Here is a 22,623-nt window from a genome sequence, read left to right on the forward strand (position 1 = left end):
GGCCAGATTAGAACTAAGATTATAATCTAAATTCCACATTTTAAAGTTGGAGAGCATAAGGTCACAAAAGTCACAAAGAAAGACTAAAATTGACAGGGTTCATAGGTTACAGGGCCAACTCCTAGAAGAATGTACTTATGTATAAATATATACATATAAACTATAAGTTGATAATTGTTAAAATAAATGTTAACTCTCCTTCAATGCTGAGTGCATCTGTGCTACATGTTAAAACACCACAGAGCCATCACTTACAAAGACCATGAAAAGCATTTCTCCAGATTCAGCAGTCTGAGAAAACTAAAGTCAGGGTGCTGGCATGGCATGTGCAGAGGCCGCTTTTGCCAATGGCTTCTTCCTTCAAGGCAGACGGAGAAGGTAGAATGGACTGAGGCTCCTCTTAGAAGGAGCTCTGAGAATGGAGCCTTGTGGCCCTGTTGTCTTTTAAGAGGCTCTACCTGTTAATTCCAGTATGAAGATAAAGTTTCAGTGTGAGTCTTTGGAGAGTTATTCAGCTGCAGCAAACACTGCCTGTGTTAACTGGGCACAATGTCTGTAATCTTAACACGAGAATGTGGAAGCAGAAGGACCAGGAGTTCAAGGTCAGCTTTAACTACTTAGTGAGTTTGAGACTAGCCTGGGCTACACAAGACTCCAGCTAAACAGAACAAAACAAGCAAACAAACAAAAACCATGAGGCTGAAGAGATGGCACAGCAGTTAAGAGCATCAACTGGGATCAATTCCCAGCACCCATAAGACTGCTCACAGTGATCTGTAACTTAGTCCCAGTAAATGCAATGCCCCCTTCTGGCCACCATTGGTACACAGCCATACTAGCAGACAAAACACACATATAAAATGAAAAAACTCTCACCACCACCACGCCGCCCCTCCATGCATAACATCCACTGGGAGGCAAAGGCTGTGACTGATGTGATATTACCGGAGTCCCTCAGCAATCACACTATTACTCTATTACTTATGGGGATAACGTCAACACCACTTATGGGATACAGGTCTACCACTGATAGGATTGCCCACAAATACTACTCCCCAGTCGTTTCCCTTTGAGAGAAGCAGTACCAATAGTGTTTAGTTCCACATGTGCAAGGGACTGGACAATGGCTGCTCATTGGTGTGTCAATGGTGCCAATATAAACCCTACATTGCTTACTTCATCACCACGTAGCTAAGAAGTTGTTAACTACCAGGTTAATTTAATGAGAGAGCTTAGTATCTATCTGAAGTTGTATGCATACTCTATGCTACTGTACTAAGTACTTCACTCCCTTCATACTGTTTGGTCTTAAAAATCTTCTGATCCTATTTTAACCCCATACAGCTTGGTGAAAAGTGGAGTGGGGATTTTAGCCGAGGATGTCTGCTGCCACCTTTCAAATTGCTTTTTAGAACACAGGAATATTTTCTAAACATTCCATGCATTAACAAGCTCATTTGCCTTCTAGAAGAAGACAAGTTTCTTTATTTTTATCTCCTCTGATTTAAATTTGGAACAATAGTGAGATATTGTTATTGTAGGGATTAAACAAGATATAAAGCCTTTGATCCATGACCTCTAGTTCTCAAAAACTGACACCTGCTAATGGGAAATCTCGGGTTGCACAGCACTACCGTCGTCACTGTGGTCATTGCTGGTGACAACATGAAGTTCCTATCTCCCACTCTTGGAAGCATCTTTGTCACGGTGGGGGGGGGGGGCTCTCAAAGATAACACATCCATTCGCAAGCACTAGAATTAAGAACATGGCTCTGCCTCTGACTCACTTCCTCTTCTACTGTAGTTTCCTAGTTACCCCTGAAAAGATTAGCACTTTGACAGCTTGTGGCTCGTTGACAGGAAGATCTGTCCTTGTTTCTACTCTGAACTGCGTCCTTGTTCATTCATATACATTTTTAAGATCATTTATACATTTTTATACAGAGAGAGTCCACCATACCCAAGGACTATCCTAATGAATATACCCTAGTCATCCAATCACATTGCTAGAAGGCAAATGGGTATAGACTATGGAGCCACTGCAGTACTGACTGACATATGCTGTGACTGGCATGGGCTAGTGTCATTTGTCACAGCCACAGAAGACCCTCAACCTCAGGGACTCAGAGAGGACTGCCTGATAGACATTTTAACTGAGCCCAGAAAGAGGGAGCATCAGCTGACAGGGAGGGGGAAGCAGAGGAGCAATGTTCCAGACAGATAGGATTATTATGGTTTGAATGAGAATGTCCCCATATGCTCTGTATTTAAATACCTAGTCCCTGGCTGGCAGTTCTGTCTGTGAGACATATCATTATGTTCACAAACAAATCTTTGATGAGCAGAGGGTGAACTTCACAGACTGAGGTCTGAAGATGGTCTGGACACATTTAGGGAGTACAGAAGCTTCTTGAAAGAAAAGACAAACTTGTTGGTTTCTGTGTGTGTGTTGGTTCTCTGTGTGCTGAGATGAGAAGAGAGGCAGGCAGAATTGATAGCTTTATGAAATCTTCACAGGGCATCATAAAACAATAGCACATTTGGCCCTAGAGACAAAGAGCTGAAGGCCAACTTGCAGAGCAGAAATCTCAGGTCCACCACAAAGAGCCTTTCTAAAGATGAAGAATTTCTCATTTAAGAAAAACAGTCTCATTCCTTCCCAAGTGAGTCTGTTCTTCCTGCTCTACCCTGATCCACTGATGTTCTGTTCGTGGCCACAGTCCACTCCAGAGATGCCTCCTTATGGAGCTGCTCTCACAGACAACCCATAATAGGTGTGCACCCCGTGACTAAGAACAGACAGGTCCTGGAGACTTGACTATTAGGCAATATCTGAAGGAAGTCTCATTTCTGTCAGTGGAAGCCGAGAGAATACACAGTGCAGGCTCAAACTTTCCCTGCTGAGCAAGCGGTGGAAAATCCTCCAAAAGAGATGTGTCCACCTGATGATCTTTCTCAAAGGAAAATGCTAAGACCAGGGCTGGCGAGATGGCTCAGTACATAAGGGCACTGACTGCTTAAAGGTCCTGACTCCCAAAGGTCCTGAGTTCAAATCCCAGCAACCACATGGTGGCTCACAACCCTCCGTAACAAGATCTGACGCCCTCTTCTGGTGTGTCTGAAGACAGCCGCGGTGTACTTATCTATAATAATAAATAAATCTTTAAAAAAGAAAAAGAAAATGCTAAGATCAGAATATTTTCCCTTCCTTATCCACCTCCAATGCCTCTGCCCCACACCCACACCTAGGGAAGGACAGCACCACACCCCTCCACACACACACACACATCTCTATCAGATGGAAATCTCTTAAGCAAACGAATCTTCTTTTTTACATTTTTAAAAATGATTGCATGTGTGTGTGTGTGTGTGTGTGTATGAGTTTATGTGTACCTTCTGTATGAGTGTTCCCATGGAGAACAGAATAATGTGTCAGTCCCCTGGAACTGGAGTAACAGGTTGCTGTGGATAGCCATGTGTATGCTAGAAAAGGAATTCGGGTCCTGTGAAAGAGCAGCAAGTGCCTCTTAGCCACAGAGCCATCTCTTTCAGGCAGTGAGTGTTTTATATACTACATTTCCCAGGATTTAGACAAGCACCCTTTGTCTTTTGGTTAGATATGTGACCTTGTGTAGCTTAAGTCCTTAAGGATGGGGCTATATCTTCATCTAAAATGTGGAGTTTGACCGAGACTTTGTAAGTTCCTTCCATTTTCAGTGGCTGCCATGCATGCCGTGGGGGAGGAGAGGAGTCGGGAAGGTGTTAATGGAAACACATATCATGATAGCATTACTTATTCAGTTTGCTAATTACTTCCGAGAATTTCAGGATCCCGTCCCTAAAGCACCCTCTACCCAATTTTATGCAAAATATTAAAGTCTCTAGCATAGGTAAGCAGGAGCCAACAGACTTGTTCTGTTAAGGCCAGATATATTTGGTCACAAGGTTTCAGCCACAGCTCTTGAATTCCGCTGTTATAATATACAAGCAGTTACAGACAAAATGTAAGTGAATGTGTGAGATTCTAATCTGACGACATTCTATTTACTAAAAAAAGGTGGCCCGTGGGATGTGGTACAACCTTTGTGCCATTTACTGACCCTTGAAACTGAACCCTGAAGTCTCCAACCCGAGATGGAAATGTCTCTGGTTTCCAAACTCCATTTGCAGTAATTCCCTGACAGATCCCTCTACAGCGATGTCCTTGTGTCAAACAAGGGCCATTCAATCACTTCAGCTGCCCACGGCCACCTTGCCATGCATACCCCCGATAAATGATTTGAAGGATTTGGTTTAACAGCTTAGAAGGAATCCGAAAGAAACAGCTCAGGCAGCGTGTTTCTCAGGCAGAGATATAAATAAATGGCTTTATCAGCAGACAGTGCTGAAGATGAATAGCCTTGGAGAACAGTTGAGCAGTTAGTTCATTGAGACAGGGAATGCAAGAAGGGAGGAGAGAAGAAAGATTGATTGAATAGCAAACCAGTTTGTGAGATCTACTGTCCAGGCCTGCCCAGCTGGCTACTTTATCTTGAATTTATTTTGTAAATTACAGATGCTTAGCTCTAGAAGCCAAGAAAAAGGAAGGGTAGTCAAACAACCCAAAAATACTCCCAGGGGTCCCTAGTAACTCTAAGGACTTTGTTTTGTAAGAGAAAATCATTAAATTTCCTCCCTGTAAACGAGAGGCACAGAGAACCATTTCAATCAGATGTATAGAATAGCACATATTCTTTAGCTGTTCTTTAAGTAACAAGAGAACAATACTTATTTTCAAACTCTGAGTCCTTTATGAAAGCTGCTGTGTGTCTGTACAGCTCACAAAACCATTTTAACAATGACTAAATTCAACGAGCCTTACTATATCACAGATCTCTCGAGGACCTGGCAGACTCTTTTCTTTGCTATCTTCTGACATGTCTAATACACTAGCTTCCTACCTCTGGCTGAAGTCAGTTCTCCATCACAGAGAGAATCCTTGTTTCACACTAGAACAAAATAACTGACTACATCATTCTCATTTTGTAGCATGTTAGGAAGACTACTCACATGTTGGTCACAGGATACTGAGATTCTTTATTGAAGTAAGATCTACCTGCTAAGCCTTATCTCTTCTGTTGACCCTAAGATTCTCTTCATACACCGTTTCATTAAATATGTATTCTACTTTGAGGTCTCAACCTACACAAAGAGTTCTAGACACCTGAAAAAAGCTGAGAGTGGGAGAGGTGCTCTTCCCCAGGGAAGAGCACACCAATCAGTTGTCCAGTGACAAACAGTCACCCTGAAAACATACATACAAGTAAAATTATACAGACTTAACAGGTTATATTTAGGAGTATATATGTATAATCAAATACATATGCGCCTGCAAGAACAATTGCTGAAAAAAAGAGGTCATGAATTTGAAATAGAGTAGTGAGGGCTGTATGGGAGAGTTTGGTGGGAGGAAAAGAGAGGAGGAAATATAATTAAGTTATATTAGCAAAGAACTTAAAGTAGAAAATTATATATATGTATACATATGTGTATACATATATATACATGTGTGTGTATATATTCTAAAGCTGGATGAGGGAGTGCACACCTATAATCTCAACACACACTTATGACTACATACTAAATGTAAATGAAGACAGGGTGGGTTAGCATCAAACATTACAGCATTAGAACTTAAGACAGAAAAAGAAAACATAAATGAAAGGTGCTTCAATTATTTTAATCGGGTGTGTGTTTGTAACTTGTTACCAAATCAGGCTTTGACTCTAAGTCTCTAGAACCTGGGGATTTCCACGCTGATAACACTACCACAATCGAAATGACATGAGTTGTTCACAGCCACACGAGTACATACACAGTATCATGGAGGTGAGCATGAGTCAACTTTAGCACGGCTTCCATTTGCCCTCCAGGAGGAAAGATGTATTGGGTGGGGGGAGAACCAGCTGATGTCTGTGGTGTTGAGTTTTCCATGGCTGAAGCTGCGGGTAGCAGTAAGGCTAGATGTAGGAACCCGAGCCAATGCATTGCAGCATATTTCTCTTTCAAAATATTTTATGTACTGAAGTTTGCACAACATCTTGGCAATGAAGGCATGTCTGTGAAGGAGGTGCCTTGTGTTTCACAGCTAACATAAGGGCAAAAAATATGACAGCAGCTAAATGTGACTTCAGTCACGAAATGAAAGAATGTGTAAGAGTACCATGAGAAGGCCTATGAGGTACAAGTTCAAAGGTAAAAAAAATTTCTACAAAATTCCAAGAGAATTGATTTCTCTCTCGTTCTTCCACACCAGGACATGCCCGCTCCAGCACTAGTTTGAAATTTGGACAACACTTGAGACTTGAGGGAAAAGGGTCTTAGAATATTTTTGGTATTGTCTAGGAATGAAACTAAGTTTAGAACAGTCCATCTGTTTGATTAGAGAGAAAAAGAGCTGCGTTTTCTTGGCACGCACATCCTTTCTAAATCTCAGAGATGGGCGTTGTTCCAGATTTCTCTGGAAATCATTCTGAAGCTCATCAGTTCTGCCAACACTAAGCACGCTGTCCATCTCTTTTCTTGTAGTTTTTTTTAAAATTATATTTTATTTCTTCTTTGGAAGTCTCATGTATTACTGCAATGTAACTTGCTCCTGTCTAGCCTTTGCTGCTTCCTTCCAATTTTCCCTCGTACCTCCCAGTCTTCCCCAACTTCATATTCTCTCTTTTCTGTGTTATTAGTAACCCTGAGTCCAATTGGTACTGTGGATATGTTCATGATGGATGAGGGACTATGCACTAGGCATGGACTCCTACCAGTGTAGCTTGTAAGCTCATGTGTTAACTGAGAGTGTATAGCTGTGTGTCCCCTTCCAGTTCCAAATGAACTCTGCATGTCTGATCAAGCTTTTGTAGAACTGCTCTCAGGGATCTGCACAGCTAACTTATCTGCTTCAAAAGGAAAAAGATAAAAATAAACATGCACACTTGGAATAGCATTAGCATCTATGAGTAGCCATTGTTAAAGCCCTTCCTTGGTACCAGCCAAGTGATTGTCACAGGCCGCGTCAGTGACGTCAACACCTCAATACTATCATCATTTTCCCTGTTCCCATTTTACAGATGAGGAAAGCAAATTCGCTTCTTTTGGACCCCCATCTAATAAATGCTAGAACCAGGGCATGGAGTGGGCAGGCCATGCCCCAGAGCTCCCACTTTTGTCCACTATAGTCATGCAAAAAGATTTTTTAAAAAGTCCTTTGGAGTTATTTTTTCTACCTGTTTCCAAACATTTCCTGTAAACATGAAATATTTTTCTCTCAAAGTCTTACGCAAAACTTCAATCTTCTTAGAAAAGACTGTTTAGGTTGAAATAGAAGAGAGGCCCGACCACCGCCCCCAGTATGTTCTCTCAGCTTGATTCTGACGTTTCCAAAGCTCTTTCCTCCCCTCTCACCCTGCCTCCTTCCTCCCACCACAGGCTCTGCTTCCCTCGCCCTTATCTGAGAAGTCCCAAGGGTTCTGCCCTCAGTCCTCCCCCTCCCCCCACCCCTTGTATTTCCTACTCTGCTTTCTTTCCAAGACACTCAACTCTATGGATTTTCCTCTATTCCGCTCTGCCAGGGACTCACAAGCCCTTGTCTTCAAGTCCACATTCCTAGTGGCTTGTAAGACACATGGAGACAAGTGACTTCCAGGTGCTCCGTGGATTTAAAGTTGAAAGGTCACAAGAAAATGACTGTATTGGTAGATGGCTCATACAAAATTCCATCTTCAGTGTTTACTGTCCCAGCTTAAAGCAGCAGCAGCGTTGTACCGCGATGAGAAGGGACATTCTTCAGTCAGGCTGACCTGGCTCCAAAACCTCCTCCACGTCACACCTCCAGTTCCAAGGTCTCCCTCAGCTCAGCTCATCTGCAAAATCGAAATAAAAATACTAGTTCTTGTTTGTTTTGGTGGGAGGATTGGATAAATGGTGTAAAGCATTGAGTGCTAGGTCTGGCCTGTGTGCTAAGTCTCTGTGTTTGGCTGTCCTTCTAATTATTCTAGATCCCTTTGCTGTTTCATATGTTATTAAGATACAGTTTCCTGTTGCAGTTTCCCACTCCTAGGCTTTCAGACTGGCAACTTTCTACTAGAAAGAAAGAGAGAGAGAAAGAAAGAGAGAGAGAGAGAGAGAAAGGAAAGAGGAAAAGAAAAAAGCTTAAAAGCTTGGTAGGTAACATCTTTTTAACAGAATACAGGAGAAGCTAGCTCCCAGGGATGCTGTAGCATCATACTGCTCAGGCACCATGAGAGTTCCTGTGTTGGTCAGCTGTAAGTATTTGCTGTCCACCTGGAGAAGAAGCGTTGGACTGTTCTGCGTCTATGTATTTCGTGTTTCCCAGAGGTACACGAACATGGGCTGGCACATAGACAAAGAAACCTGCCTCCTGGCCACTGCCATCAATGCATGAAGAGTTTTCCAAATTGTTATTTTATAATATTTTGTTTGTGTGTTTTGTATTTTGGGTTTTGAGACTTTGCTTCCTGTAACCCAGGTCGGCCTCGAACTTGTTACATACCAGAGGATGACCTTGCACCCATGGTCCTCCTGCCTCCACCTTCTGAGAGCTGGAAGAGACAAGAATATTTCACTATGCCCGGGCTGATCTTATAATTCCTAGCCTCTGTAATCTGAGCATTTTCTATCCCTTGGTTAGATATGAATTCTAGAAGGAAACTGTGTTTTCGAGTCTTCTTGGAGTTCTACTAGTACAGAGCTCTGTATACTTCATTAGGATATAAGCCCTCAGAGGGCTTAGCTGCTGTCTTTACAGGGTTCTGATGTATTGATGCCTAAAAACGGGTAGATCAAAGTGGAAATTCCCAAATGTCCAATGTTATTTGATATATGACATTGTTTCCTTAATCATTGCCAGTGAGTGGGGTGTCCCCTTAGCATAAACTGCTGTGAAATGAATGAGTCTCTAAGTAAGAGGACAAATGTCTCCTGCCTGCTGTCTAGAACGGCTATGCAACTTTAAACACATGGTTGGAAACTCCATTTTCATTGTAGGAGCAGAAATAACAAATGCACACTGACTTGTTAGAGAAAAGAAATGGCTGTCACTGTGATGTTTTTGCTTCAGAGATGTTGAGGGTGTCACTGAACAGTTTCTTTGAAGTTCCATAAACACCTCTGGAGTGAGGAGACTACTAGAGGCAGAGGGGAGCTTATCCTATGATGCCCACCATTCACCTGCCTGCTCTGCTTGCTGTGTTACACAACAATGGCTTTTCAAAAGCAATTCTCCAAATGTCCAACCCATTAACCAAATTTGATCTCCAATGGGATGAAAATATTTGGAATCTAAGCTTATCATCTTTGCACTCCCTGTGTCTTATTTAATTCACAGTAGCTTCCCCTCCTCCTCTCTCTTCTACAGGATCAACACACTGTGGTAGGCCAGAACACAGGCCCCAGTCCAAGTCCCAACTCCTACTCAAATCCAAACACTGGAAGTGGTTACATGAACTCCCAGCAGTCCCTGTTGAATCAGCAGATGATGGGGAAGAAACAGACCCTGCAGAGACCAACCATGGAGCAGAAGCAGCTTCTCCTCCAGCAGCAGATGCTGGCTGACTCGGTAAAGCTTTCTCCGAACTTCTAGTGTGGACACTTGTTGGCCTTGGAGAGATAAAGTGTCCCCTGTCCTCCTGTTTCTTGCCACATTCTAGTCCTCTACTTATGTGACAGTAAGGAGGATGTAGTGGATATAACAGAAACTAAACTGTTTGAATTTAAAGTGCAGGGGAGCAGGGGAAAACCTGATTTACCAGCTGCTAGGCATATGGATGGAGTACACAGCCCTCAATGGCTAGCCCTGCCCAGTTCAGGAATGTCTGTGGCCAGCAGGGCATTTGAAGGAAGCAAAGGAAAGCTCAGTTGTTCCCAGCCTCAAGGGGTGGAAATAGCGAACTGCACTTTAACCACCCCCAACTCCAAACTGATTTTTAGAGGTAAATGAGCTTTAAAGGAAAAATTTAAAGGCCAGCATGGAGTTTCACCAACAAGATTTGGCTTCCCCAGAGCAAAGCATCTCAGAATGGGGGGTGTTTTTTAAAAGAACACTTTAAATACATTTCCATTTCATCATCTTCGCCTGACCCCTTAAGAACCGCAAGGTTGTTTTCCCCAAATACCACTAGAGCTTTAGCCTGGGTTCTGGATTTATGTAGGCATTCCTCTGTATCCTCAGATATCAGCATCCACACCAACCCAAACTCCATTTCCTAAGACTTCAGCACCCTCTCCCTTCAGCCTGTGCTGTCCAGTGAAATCAGAAGGGACAAAGCCAAACAGTTCAGGGTAAATAGACCTACATTAAAAGGGAGAGTGAGGTCAGGTGCTGCAGTTCAGTGATAGACCTAGATAGGCCTAGTCTGCCTGAGGTCCTGGATTTGATTCCCAACAGTGCTAGATGTAGAAGATGAACTAAATCATTTCATATTCAAGGAACTTTTTAGAAACAGCCCTGAATGTCAAGTGTTATAGACACCATGAATATTCAGTGAATACTAAAAGATCATGAAGATACAGGATACAAACAAAAGAACCCCTTCCCCTCTTGTTGCCCTAATGGTCACAGAACCTGCAGGGAAATCACACACACACACACACACACAATCACATAAGTAGGTTATTGTAATGCATATGCTTAAATGCTGTGCTGTAGGAATTGCTAGAAATGGCTGCAGAGAAGTTACCTCCAAGGATCAGAAGGTTCAGAGGAAGTTGGAGGAAGAGTAGGCCCTGGGAGGGGGAAGTTGCCATCCCAGTCCAAAGATAGCACACTCACAACAAAGGACACACTGTCAAGGCATAGAGTGAGGTCAGCGATGGAGAAGGGCAGGACATGGAAGCCAGAGGAAGAAGCTTGCTAAATTACACTGTCTAAAAAGCAACTGCTTTTTAAAAAAGAAACACCGTGTTCAGATTTGTGTCCAACTAAAGATGGAGGCTGGTAGGAGAGAATGTCCTGCTCCAGTTTGAAAATATGGCAAATGGGCCAGGTAGTGGTGGCACACACCATTAATCCCAGCACTTGGAGAGGCAGGGGCAGGTGGATTTCTGAGTTCAAGGCCAGCCTGGTCTACAGAGTGAGTTCCAGGATAGCCAGAGAAACCCTGTCTCGAAAAAAGCAAAACAAAACAAAAAACAAAAAGAAAAAGAAAGAAGAGAAAAAATAGAAATGGTGGAAGCCACAGTTTTAAGCAGAGGGTAGACCAAAGACCAAAGGAGGCAGCCCTGGTTTCTACTTACTGATTAGTTACAGGTCAAACTAGTAAGACTGTAGTAAGTACAGGAGTCTTTAAACGAATTGCATGTGGAAGTGAGCCCTTAAGTTACAGGGTCTGAAATCTTTGTTCAAACCTGTTCCTCCCACCTCTCTCTGCCTTTTATCTTTATAACCGGAATAGCCGAGAAGCAAGGGTGAAGAGGAGAGAAAGTGCCATTTCCAACTGACTTACTGGCAAGACTTTTATCATTCCCCTTGACACTGCAAATTTGATCAGTTTTACACGACGGAGTTTCCGGGTTTTCTGCTTTCCTTACGAGATCCCTATTAAAAGTGACACACACATTCTTGAGGAGCTGGCGATGGTGCTGGCCTGACTCCCACTGGCTTCCCTGTTGAGTCTCCCTGGACAGGTGCAAAGGGCAGTGGTGGGATGAATGAGGACGGAGCTGCACTTTCTGTGGTCCTTACAAAGCATCCCACTTCTCTTTGTCTGGATGCCATTGATGGTGCCTATGCTTTTTAGCATATCCAGGAAGAAGCAGCCTTTGATGCCCCTTCTCATTAGCATATGCTTTGTAGTCATTCAAGGCCTTGGCAAGGCCGGACAGGCACCTAAATAGAGGCGTTTTCTCATAAAAGTTTGTTAGGCTCACTCTCTACCATTCTCCCACCAGTGAAGCACAAAAAATGTGAGACCAGTCACAGTTCCTCCAGTGATCATCATTATGAACACGCATTATAAACCTACTGTGTGCCAGGCACCATGCTGAGGTTTTACCGTACAAAAGGATTCATCCTTATACAAGGATTCTGAAAGAGATCCTAGAACCTCCCAAATCTTATACTTTTATGACTAAGGACAAGACAGATACCACTGAAGCAGGAGACACTGGGTTATGATGAAAAGTTCTTTTCAGCTGACACAGAGATGATTTCAGTAGTAGGTGTGAGTTTAGACTGGAGCCTCTCCGTGGCTGCTTCTGTTTAGTGTTGGCATCCAAACCTCTCTGGCCTTGTAGCACGGCAAGTCTGTGCTATGTCTCTTAAAGCAAGGTTTCCAGAGATAAATATGCTAAGGCTTTGAGTAAAATTAGCTCATCAGCTGGAGAGAGAAAAGGCCAATTGCTTAGGATACATTAAGTGAATCTGGATTGGAAATCTAGTGTGTGATTAGGAATCAAGGAACTAATCATCTCCCCCCCTCTCTTCCTCTCTCTGTCTGTCTGTCTGTCTGTCTGTCTGTCTGTCTCTCTCTCTCTCTCTCTCTCTCTCTCTCTCTCATACACACACACACATACACACACACGCTCACACACACACATGCTCGCACACGTGCGCACAACTGCTTCTTAGAAAAGGGATTTCAGAAGATCCCATTCTTGGCTTAAAAATCAAAACTGTCACTTTACACACGTGTTTACAACAGGGTTGCTTGCTCATAGCCACATTGGGTTGGTGGAGGACCCCAGGTTCCTCCTTAAACAGTTAGGGTTTAGACAAAACCACTCCACACTGACCACTTTTTCCCTTAATTTGTAAACCCATGTTTAAAAGAAATGTAATCCATATGCTTCTGATTCATTTACACTTAGCTCATCGAAACTATGTTTTATATGAATTATTTGGTGTTCAAAAACACTCTATGAGTCTTTCAAGTTTGTTCTTTCTTAGAAACAAGAAATGAATTTGGTTTGTTGTTATTTTAAGGCCCTTCCCTGGCCTCCCCAACCCCCGGGGCACACACTTCCCACTAGGAAATTCAGAGCTGAGTGGAAGCTGTGAGTTTGGGTGGCGCAAATGCATCGTTGGCTCTGGCTAACAACCTCATCTGCCTGTTACAGTTTTCTCTGTATTTATTGACTTTCCTATAATTACACTCTTCTGTCTCTACCTATGCCAGTTATTCTTATCTTTAGAAATGGATATTGCTTTACAGTGTATACAGAATTGCACTGAAGCACTTCCAGAAAGTTCCCAAATGCACAGTAAGAAAGAAAAGAAATAAGCATTCCTGACTAAGCTGATAGCAAGCACACAGCCGAGGCATCTTGTTTCCTATATAACATAAAACCTCAATGCATGCCAACCTCAGACAGAGTTATTCTGATATCATGAGAAACTAAGACCAAATAGGTCACTTCATAATATTTTCTAAAAACAAACAAGATAAATATGTGACCCCCAAACACTAAATGATATCCTCTCCTGCTAAGTGGCAATAGCCACTTCTCTCATCAATCTAGGAAAACAATCCGTTTACCTAGGTCACCCATGCCCAAGTCTTGTGGTAGGGTCATTCTCACAGCCCTCCAGAGACAGCTGAGGCTCTTCACTGCCCCTTGCTGCTGTGAATAATTCGAGCAGTGGAGTTCAGTGACCTGAAGGTTGGCCAAGGTGTTGGCTATGGTAAATGGATGTCCCATGCCCTCTATTACTGCCCACATTCACTTACTAGAAAAATCTAAAGATAGCTGGTTCTGGAACATTCTGTGCTTTTCATACAGGACACTGAGAAGGTCTTTGTATTGAGTGGCATGAAAGATTCAGAGTTCCTGACTATGGAATTTGTATCTGTTGTATTTCTTTGTGACTCTGGGCAAGTTACTTAGCTTTGTGAATCTCGCATGTCCTCTTTTAAATGACAATAGCCACCATTACCTTCAAACATATGCTAAGAGCAGATAGAAGAGAAGTCCTGTGCCTTTACCTGAAAGGTTAGCAAGTCTCTAGAAACCTCTCCCACGGAGAGCTGGCGGAGCCGCTAGATCAAATTACTGACAGCCCAGGTGTTCTCTGTTTTATCTCGCTGGCCAACCATTTTCCACAGTCAATAGACAAGAAAGCTCAAAAGACACACTACAACACAAAACAAACCCACAGACATTTATTTAGTTATCATAGAAATCTAATTAGCAAATGAAGGAAAGGAGCATGCTCAGTAGACACAAAGCGGGTGCGGAAGTGTATGGAGGAGGAGCAGAAAGGACAGTTCCATACAGGAAGAGATTCAAACTGAAAGTCCTGCCTCTGAATTTACACTGCCGCAGAAGGCATACCCTGAAACCCACACAGTGAAATGGCTCAGTTCCTTAGACCGAGTCCTCACTACACAGCCTATGCTTGCTTCAAGCTTGTGACCTTCCTGCCACAACTGCAGAGCTCCAGGATTTCAGGTGCACACGGCTGTGCTTAGACAACTATTCTTACATTTGTACCTTTTTGAACAGCATGCAGATTTTTTAAGTGAAAAAAGTATTCACTCAATTCAATATGTTTTCATTTGTGTTTTCAAGGAGAAACTTTCCCCTCAGGATCAGATGAACCGACATCTGACAAGGCCACCCCCAGACTACAAAGACCAAAGAAGAAATGCGGGCACCTTGCAGCCAGCTGCTCCGTATTCTGGTAAGAGTTCTTTGAAACAAATACAAATCACAATTGTGAAAAAGAAAACGACTCTATTGCCACAGTTTTCTTTCTCCATCTTGGAGAATGCATCTGCCGTAAAGCAGGAGGAGCACTGTGAGTTCAAGTCCAGCCTGAGCTACAGAGTAAGTTCCACGCTAGCCCAAATTATAGTGTGAGATTCTTTCTTTATTGCATCAACCTCAAAAAAATCCCATGTTTAGTCCTTTCATGAGTTCTCCCTTGTCCTTGCTTTGTGCTTACATGTTCACTACTTGTGAGAACCTTAAAAACCTGAATATTTTGTAACTGTCTTGTTCATCCAGTGTTGACTTTGACCCAGGCAGTACAAGGTTAAGTAGAAACAGCTCCCTTTTAGAACATCCACTGGCAACTTTCATAAAATCTTTCCTCATTGTGCCTTTGAACCCATCTCCCCAAGTATTCTCCTCCAAAGACAATACACCTTACCAACAAGGAATTATTAAAAAGCAAATCATGTTTTTAGGAAGCCTCCCTTAACCAAAGGTGAATTCTGTTTCAGTCACAAAACCAAAGTTTTTAATCACTCTTTTTCTCAGAATCTCCAGGAGTGGGGCCTAGAGGCTCCACAGTGTTGTCAGAGTGCAGACTTCTTTTGTCTTTCTGCTCCCTTAGCATGTGGCTCCCGTCCTAAGGGCTGCCCAGTAGCCACCGCAGCAGTCGCCTCCATATCCATTTTCCAGGCAGGGAGAAGAAGGGAGACCAGGCTAGCAAACGCCTGGAGGAGCCACGCCCCCTTGTAAAGCAGTCTGCTGGGGCCTCTGCCCACGTTCATCTCTAGCCAGAGGTGTCCCTGTGGATTTTCCAAGAGCAAGAAAACTCAGAGTATGTGCTTTGTCACATGACCACATTGCTATAAATATCAGGACACTGTCTGAGAGGATGACAGGTATAGGACAAGGACACCCACCCAATAAATAGCTCCTTCCAAGGCAGGCCTGTGCTTCTCCTGAGAGCCGTTTTCTGCATATCGCTGCTGACCGCAAAGTGAGTGAGAGTACTTTCTTCCTGTACCTCTGGGAACAAAGCAGACAGCAGCAGAGCAAGACAACACCCTTCAAATCGCTTTAAAGCTTTTTATTTTATTTTTATTTTTATTTTTTAGCAGCCAACACACAAGACTATCGTTTGTGCATGGCTAAAGACCGTGGTGATTTTATAGCATCCTGGGCATTTCACATCCATAAAGTAGGAATTGGGGCTCTGCACCAGGCGCTTTTTCTTGTGTTTCCTCTTCTCTTCTGGAGAGGGATGAAGGAGATCCTTTGCGAGAGGCATGTTCTCGTAGGGAGGTCGTCACCACCGGAAAGATGTACATTTTGTTTGTTTGTTTGTTTGTTTGTTTATTTTGGTTTTTGCGAGACAAGGTTTCTCTGTGTAGCCCTGGCTGTCCTGGAACTTACTCTGTAGACCAGGCTGGCCTCGAACTCAGAAATCCGCCTGCCTCTGCCTCCCAAGTGCTGGGATCAAAGGCGTGCGCCACCACTGCCCAGCGCTTTAAATCTTAACATTAGTCCAGAAACAATTCTTTCCCAGCTATTATATCAGAGTAAAGAACAAAAAGAATCTTTCACTACTTATATCTGCTACACATTAGGGGCATCTAAGCCTTAACTGCTGATTTGTGAGCTTTACGGAAATTCTCTCTGCTGTGGCTCTTTTCAAATGCTCTTTTCCAGGCTGGTAAGATAGCTCAGTGAGTAAAGGAGCTTGCTGCCAACCCTGATGACTTAAGGTCTACCCAACAGACCACCACACTGGAAAAGGAGAACCACCTCCCACAAATTGCTTTCTGACTTTCATATGTATGTGGCAGCATTCCCGTGCCCAACACACATACACAAATACACACAAAAGTAATCAAATGTAAAATGCAAAACAAACAAACCAAAAACCTCTGCCTTCTTCATCTGTCTTTTTAGGGTGTACCATTTCTAACAAGACAGCTGAATTGGTTGTGGCTTGGAGGGATTGAGCCCAGGGTCTTGTGTTTGGCAAGCATTCTCCAGTTAAGCAGCATCTCCAGCTTTAAAGCTTAGTTTCTCCCAAATTATTTGCATAGAACAAATTCCTTTGCCACAAAAGTCTTCAGCTGCAAAGACAATATTGCTTAACTTCACAGTCCCTTGCTCTGAGTTAGCCTGAGATATTAGCCAATGCATAGCATACCATAGAGGATCTTGGGTGAGGAGGTAAAAGAGACTTCTCCTGCACTGGAAGAGTTTGTGGTCTGGTTAAGGATGTATTTTACAGTGCAGAGCAAAGCTAGTGTGTTGCTTTGGCCCTGTCTTTTGGGTTGTACATCGTAATGCGTTGTCTTCAACCAACAGGTGGTTTCTTAAGTGGTCCCTTGTGGGCATGAGCTTCACTTTACTCTTATTTCATACGTGTGTATGTATGTGTGTGTGTGTGTATGTATGTGTGTGTGTGTGTGTGTGTGTGTGTGTGTGTGTGTGTGTGTGTGCCTGTGTGTGTCTGTGTGAGTATATGGTTCTGTTTCCATACCTTCATGAGAGTCTTGTCCTTCCTTCAATCTTTTTCATTAAATCATTCAAAATTCAATGGAACAACGACTGTGTCAGCCAGGTGTCCCCTTGTGGAATTTGTCGTCTAAGGTACTTTTTTCCCTCCATTTTTGCCTCTCAATCTGATTTCCCAGGGTTACTTTAAACCATACTGAGCCAGGGCTATTTCAATGCATTTATTGGTCACTGTCTGTTGAATCAACTTGGGGTTCCCCCCACACCCCACACAATCCAATCAGTTGTTGACAGGCATCAGTTTAACTGGTAACCCTTTCCAGGTTTGCTGGATTACCTCAGTGCTCAGTGGAAGGATCAAACAGAAAATAGCAGACAAAGAATCAAGACAGGATATTAGGAAAAGCTTCATACCAGAGCTTCAGGCTCAACCTGAAACCTAAGGAAAATATAAGGCTCGGGGGCTTAGTGGCCATCATGGGAGCAGGAAGCAGATGAGCAAAGGTGGCTGGTGGTGTGTTCCATACCAGTGCTGTAGTAAGTGCACACTCTCCAGCAGGCTTCCCGTGTAGAAATAATCACCAGAGCACAGATTCCATCAAAGGCCAGATGCTTGAGATTTTGTTTGCCCTTTGGATGCAGGGAAGCCACTCACAGCGGCTTCCCAAATGAGGGCAATGCAGATAAAGAATGAATCATGCTTGTCTAGGCATGCCACAGGTTAGGAATATTACTGAGGTAGCCATGAATAGGATTTATCCCCCACTTCATCATTGTGACCCCAAGGTGAAGAATAACCTGGATTTCATGACAGCTAGCTAACCAAAGCTGTAATCTTCGAACTTAGAACATAATAAAAATAATTCAAAAAGAAAGATTGATTATCATCTCAGTGACTTCAGAAAACAAATAAAATAAAGACCATAAAATAGAACTATCCTATTTCGCTATGCTTTCTGTAATGTGTAGGCTCTTAACCAAGGAGTGGCCCACAGCAACGCTCTTCTCCCAAATCTCTTCTGTTCTTTTCTGATGTGTTATTTGTCTAAATCATCTTCTACACAAAAGTAGTTCTGGAGATGATCCTTTGTTCAAGCTGCATAGGAGATGCTGTTCTGTCTGTAATGAATGTGATTCTCTTCTCTGTCTTAGGTGGCTCCTCTACAGTGAGTTTAAACTCTAACCAGGCTTTGACAAACCCAGTTTCAACACACACCATCTTAACTCCGAACTCCAGCCTCATGTCTACATCTCATGGGATGAGAATGCCATTGTTATCCACAGTTCAGAACATAGGGATGTATGGAAACCTGCACTGTAACCAGCCTGGCACCTACACCGTCACATCAACAATGAACCAGCTGGCACAACAGAGAAATACAACTCAACTGATGACAAATCAGAGCAACCCTCTGATGTCACGGCCATCTCCCTTAGGGGCAAATAATGGTAACAATGTGGCCACCTTTGGAGCTGGATCTGCTGGCAGTTCACAACAATTAAGACCAAATTTGGCTCACAGTTTGTCAGGTATGCCAGCCCAGAGGTCATCAACTGTCATGATCACAGCCAACACGACAACAACAAACTGGGCTTCTCAAGAGGTGACAGGGAAACAACAGGAAGCCCTCAAATCCACAGGGGTCCGCTTCCCAACAAGCACACCTACAGCCTATACCCCAAACCAGTCTTTGCAACCAGGAGTAGGGAGCCAGCCATTTTCCCAGAGGGCAGTGGCGCCCCCTAGCCAGTTAACTCCAGCAGTGCAAATGAGACCTATGAACCAAATGAATCAGACATTAAATGGGCAAACCCTGGGTCCACTCAGGGGTTTGAACCTCAGACCCAATCAGTTGGCCACCCAGAGTCTGTCTAATATGAACCCATCAGGAACAGGATTGAATCAGCCTAGGACAGGCACCAACCAGCCTCCATCCCTGACACCCAACGCTTTTCCTTCATCCAACCAAAGTTCCAGGGCTTTTCAAGGACCTGACCATGGCAGTGATTTAGCTTTTGACTTCCTCAGCCAACAGAGCGACAGCATGGGCCCCGCCCTGAACAGTGATGCTGATTTCATCGATTCTTTATTGAAGACAGAGCCTGGCAATGACGACTGGATGAAAGATATCAACCTTGATGAGATCCTGGGAAGCAATTCCTAAGGTGGAAGGAAGGTAGTCCATAGGCTCCGAGCACGGTTTTCCGAGGATACTGTAATGCCAAACTGCTGAAGTCTGAGGGAACTACAGACATCAAAACAGAAAGTTGGCAGGAACCACAGTGGTGAACATTTTGGTTCACTTGCTTGTTTTAAAAACTCTTGAGCCTGATAGTAAAACATTGGGATTGGTTTTCCCTGCCTGAACTTCAGGATGTGTTATCCGGTTTATCCAAACACAACTGTGATGCTGGTGTGTAATTAATTGTGTGAAATGGTCTTCCCAAGTTCCTTTTCTAGTGAAGGAAGTACAGTAGAACTTGAGGCCTGTTTCAATCCCATATCAATAGGCAGGCACTTGTTCTAAGCAACAGGCAGCAGACTGTCATCTAGTAGATAAATATGCTCTGACTTCTCTGTTGTTATTTGTCTTAAAGCTTGCAGGAAAGGTTGAATTGTTACATGGTTGTTTGGAGTAACCTAAGAAAGAGGGATCCAGAGAAGCTAGAAGCTATCCAGCAGATTAATTGATTCCTTTCCTAGATGCACTCCTCAGTTTTGTAATTTTCCCACTAAAATACAAAGTATGATTGACTTCAAGTCATTTAAGCACCTGAACTTCACAAACCTGTTGAGAAAAGGAATACGTTTTCTTAAAGCTCTGCAAAGTCCTCTTGTCTTTACGACACCTTTGGGCTCTCTCTGTCTTTACCACTGCACCAATATCACTGGCCCAGAGTATTTTCTGTGCTGGTTTGTTTTGTATTTTGCTGAGATGCTGTGTCTCATGATAAAACAGGAATGCAGGGCTCACAACCTGACTGGGGCTTCCCTCCCAAATTTTATAGATAACCAAGACTGGTCCTGATCACTCTGAAATACCAGTGCGCAACTGCTTTCATCAAATTTCACTTCAAAAAAAAAAATTAAGTCTTGCCATGTAGGAGAAAAACATGGCCACGAATAACCAGTGGTGTTGCTCACTGTGATTGATAGCCGCTGCTCTGTTCCCAAGCAGAATGAAGTGGAGCCTCCTATTTTTTTGGTAGCCAGAGACTGATTTGTAAAAAAAAGGAAGAAAGAAAGAAAGAAAGAAAGAAAGAAAGAAAGAAAGAAAGAAGAAAAAAAGAAAGAAGTGAAAGTGTGAATTAGAGTCAGATTAGAGAATATCCTGTTTTGGTTGAAGGTAAGAAACAGGAAGAGGCATGAGAAGGCACAAAGCTGTTTCACAGAGCTCAGAGGAAACAGTAACTGACAGACAAATACAGCTTTTCCCTGGACATACTACTACATGGACTTAGGTGAGCAGCTGAGCCTAGTGGTCTTTGTGGAGCCACCCACTCACTATTCATGACGCAGCGAGCTCTTGCCATATGGTGCCTGGGGCCTTCTTGTCCAGGTCTCTTCCCTCAGGGCTGAGTGTTATAGCGAAATGTGCATGTGTCTGGGTCACTGAACCTCAGTGCCCACACCCATTTACACTGCAAAATGGAGCTGGTATCCAGGTTTGAGAGGGCTCTAAAAGACCACTACCACCTTCCTAAATCCAGAGAATCGAAGGCTACTTTCAATCTTTGAGTTAGACGTCCACACACTAAAATACCAAGTATGATTGACTTCAAGTCATTTAAGCACCTGAACTTCACAAACCTGTTCAGAAAAGGAACACATTTTCTTAAAGTTCTGCAAAGTCTTCTTGTCTTTACAATGCCTTTGGGCTCTCTCTGTCTTTACCACTGCACCAATATCACTGGCCCAGAGTATTTTCTGTGCTGGTTTGTAAATATTAATAAATTACTTGTTTTGTAAACTTTTGTAAAGAATATTTTGGTAGAAATACTTAAAACATATTCTTTGGATTATATTTATACATATGTGAAATAAATATACTATCGAAAGGTTATATTTTATACAAAAAGTAAATTGTTACCTTTTGTATGCTAATATACAAAGTTTTGTATAATATGATGGTTTATTTTTAGCTCTACATTTAAACCATAGGTGATTGAGTGGAAGCTTTGAAAAACCACCAAGAGGCGTGTTAAGTAAATGTATATCCTGAGACCTCACTCGGAAAGCATTCCAGGTCCTATCCCTCCCTGTTCTTGTTGTTTTCCAGCTCAGATCCTTTATTAAGCCCATAGTTCTCATGTCTCATTTGATGACTCTGCTGTGCACACTGTACCTGTCCCTGTTGCATGTGTCCTCCTGTGTGTCTCCCATTATACAAAACAGTGTTTCTCCATGAAAAAAGAGAGGAAAATAATGTATAAATATAAACGTGTGATTTTGTGGCTCCTCCAGATGACTGTACATATCTGCAGGACTTCTCAGTCTCTGACCATGTGATTCAGCTTGTTTCGCCCTAACCCAAACAGTACAGTTCAGTTGTCCAACTGAAGAGGCAAAGGAAACAACATGACTGGTTTTTCTTCAATCTTAATGTGAATTTCATAATTAATGTCTATTTATTCAGCTATTCATTAAAATACAGGATTCTTTGGGGGGGGGACAGTATAACCTATAGTTTTTCTTTTTGTTGGCAGCCTATTACCAAAGATGATGTAATTTTCCTGAAAGCTGGGATAATGACAATTTTATAGACAAACTTAGTAAAAGCCTCAGGATTTACAACGTAAGAGCTATTGGGATACAAACTCTCATTTATAGACATGCCAGACTACTTAATTGCTGACATTGTTTATCATTCTGACATATAACAGAGAAGGTAAGAGTCGTTTCTCTCTCTTCTATTTCCTTCTTTTTCCTTCTTCCCCCTCCCCCTCCTCCTCCTACTCCTCCTCCGTTTTCTTCTAATTCAGAGACTAGAAAGTAATATAGGCAAATAATTACTTATTGGCTTTGTGTTCAGCCCAATGAATGGAGTCACTGAGTGAAATGCTGATGTCACCTGCATTGCTGTCCTGAACCCACGAATGTAAAGATTTCAACTTGTAATACAAGCATTTTGTATTGTGTATAATTTCATGTGTAAAAAAAAAAATAGTTTAAAGCAATTCAGAAGTGGTTTTCTTCTATGAAGTCATGCTATCAGTCACCAATAGCATCATTACAGTTAGGATAACCAATGTTAACAGTAATGGGTACGTATGATGGGTTTGAGTCGTGGTGGAAGCGTCTGCAGACACCAGGCCAGACAGTTCCACGTGATGTAGCAGTCCAGGTAAAGGTGGGAGCTGAACCCAATGGATTCTGGGAATATGGTGGCCATAGCCCTGGCGACAGGTCTGTGGACCCGCCCATATCTG

The 22,623-nt window shown here is 42.8% G+C and overlaps 1 protein-coding gene across 1 annotated transcript in view; it reads left to right on the plus strand.

Moving 5' to 3' along the window:
• Maml2 (mastermind like transcriptional coactivator 2) overlaps positions 1 to 22,371 on the plus strand; it is a 323,159-nt gene extending 300,788 nt beyond the window's left edge. The window contains exons 3-5 of the mRNA XM_031344502.1: positions 9,410 to 9,610; positions 14,560 to 14,671; positions 18,346 to 22,371. Coding sequence (XP_031200362.1) covers positions 9,410 to 9,610; positions 14,560 to 14,671; positions 18,346 to 19,358 — 1,326 coding nt within the window. The 3' untranslated portion in view covers positions 19,359 to 22,371. The remainder of the gene's footprint in view (positions 1 to 9,409; positions 9,611 to 14,559; positions 14,672 to 18,345) is intronic.
• Positions 22,372 to 22,623: the final 252 nt, after the last annotated feature.

This window comes from Mastomys coucha, unplaced genomic scaffold (assembly GCF_008632895.1).
Source record: "Mastomys coucha isolate ucsf_1 unplaced genomic scaffold, UCSF_Mcou_1 pScaffold23, whole genome shotgun sequence".
In the NCBI taxonomy this organism is placed as follows: domain Eukaryota; kingdom Metazoa; phylum Chordata; class Mammalia; order Rodentia; family Muridae; genus Mastomys; species Mastomys coucha.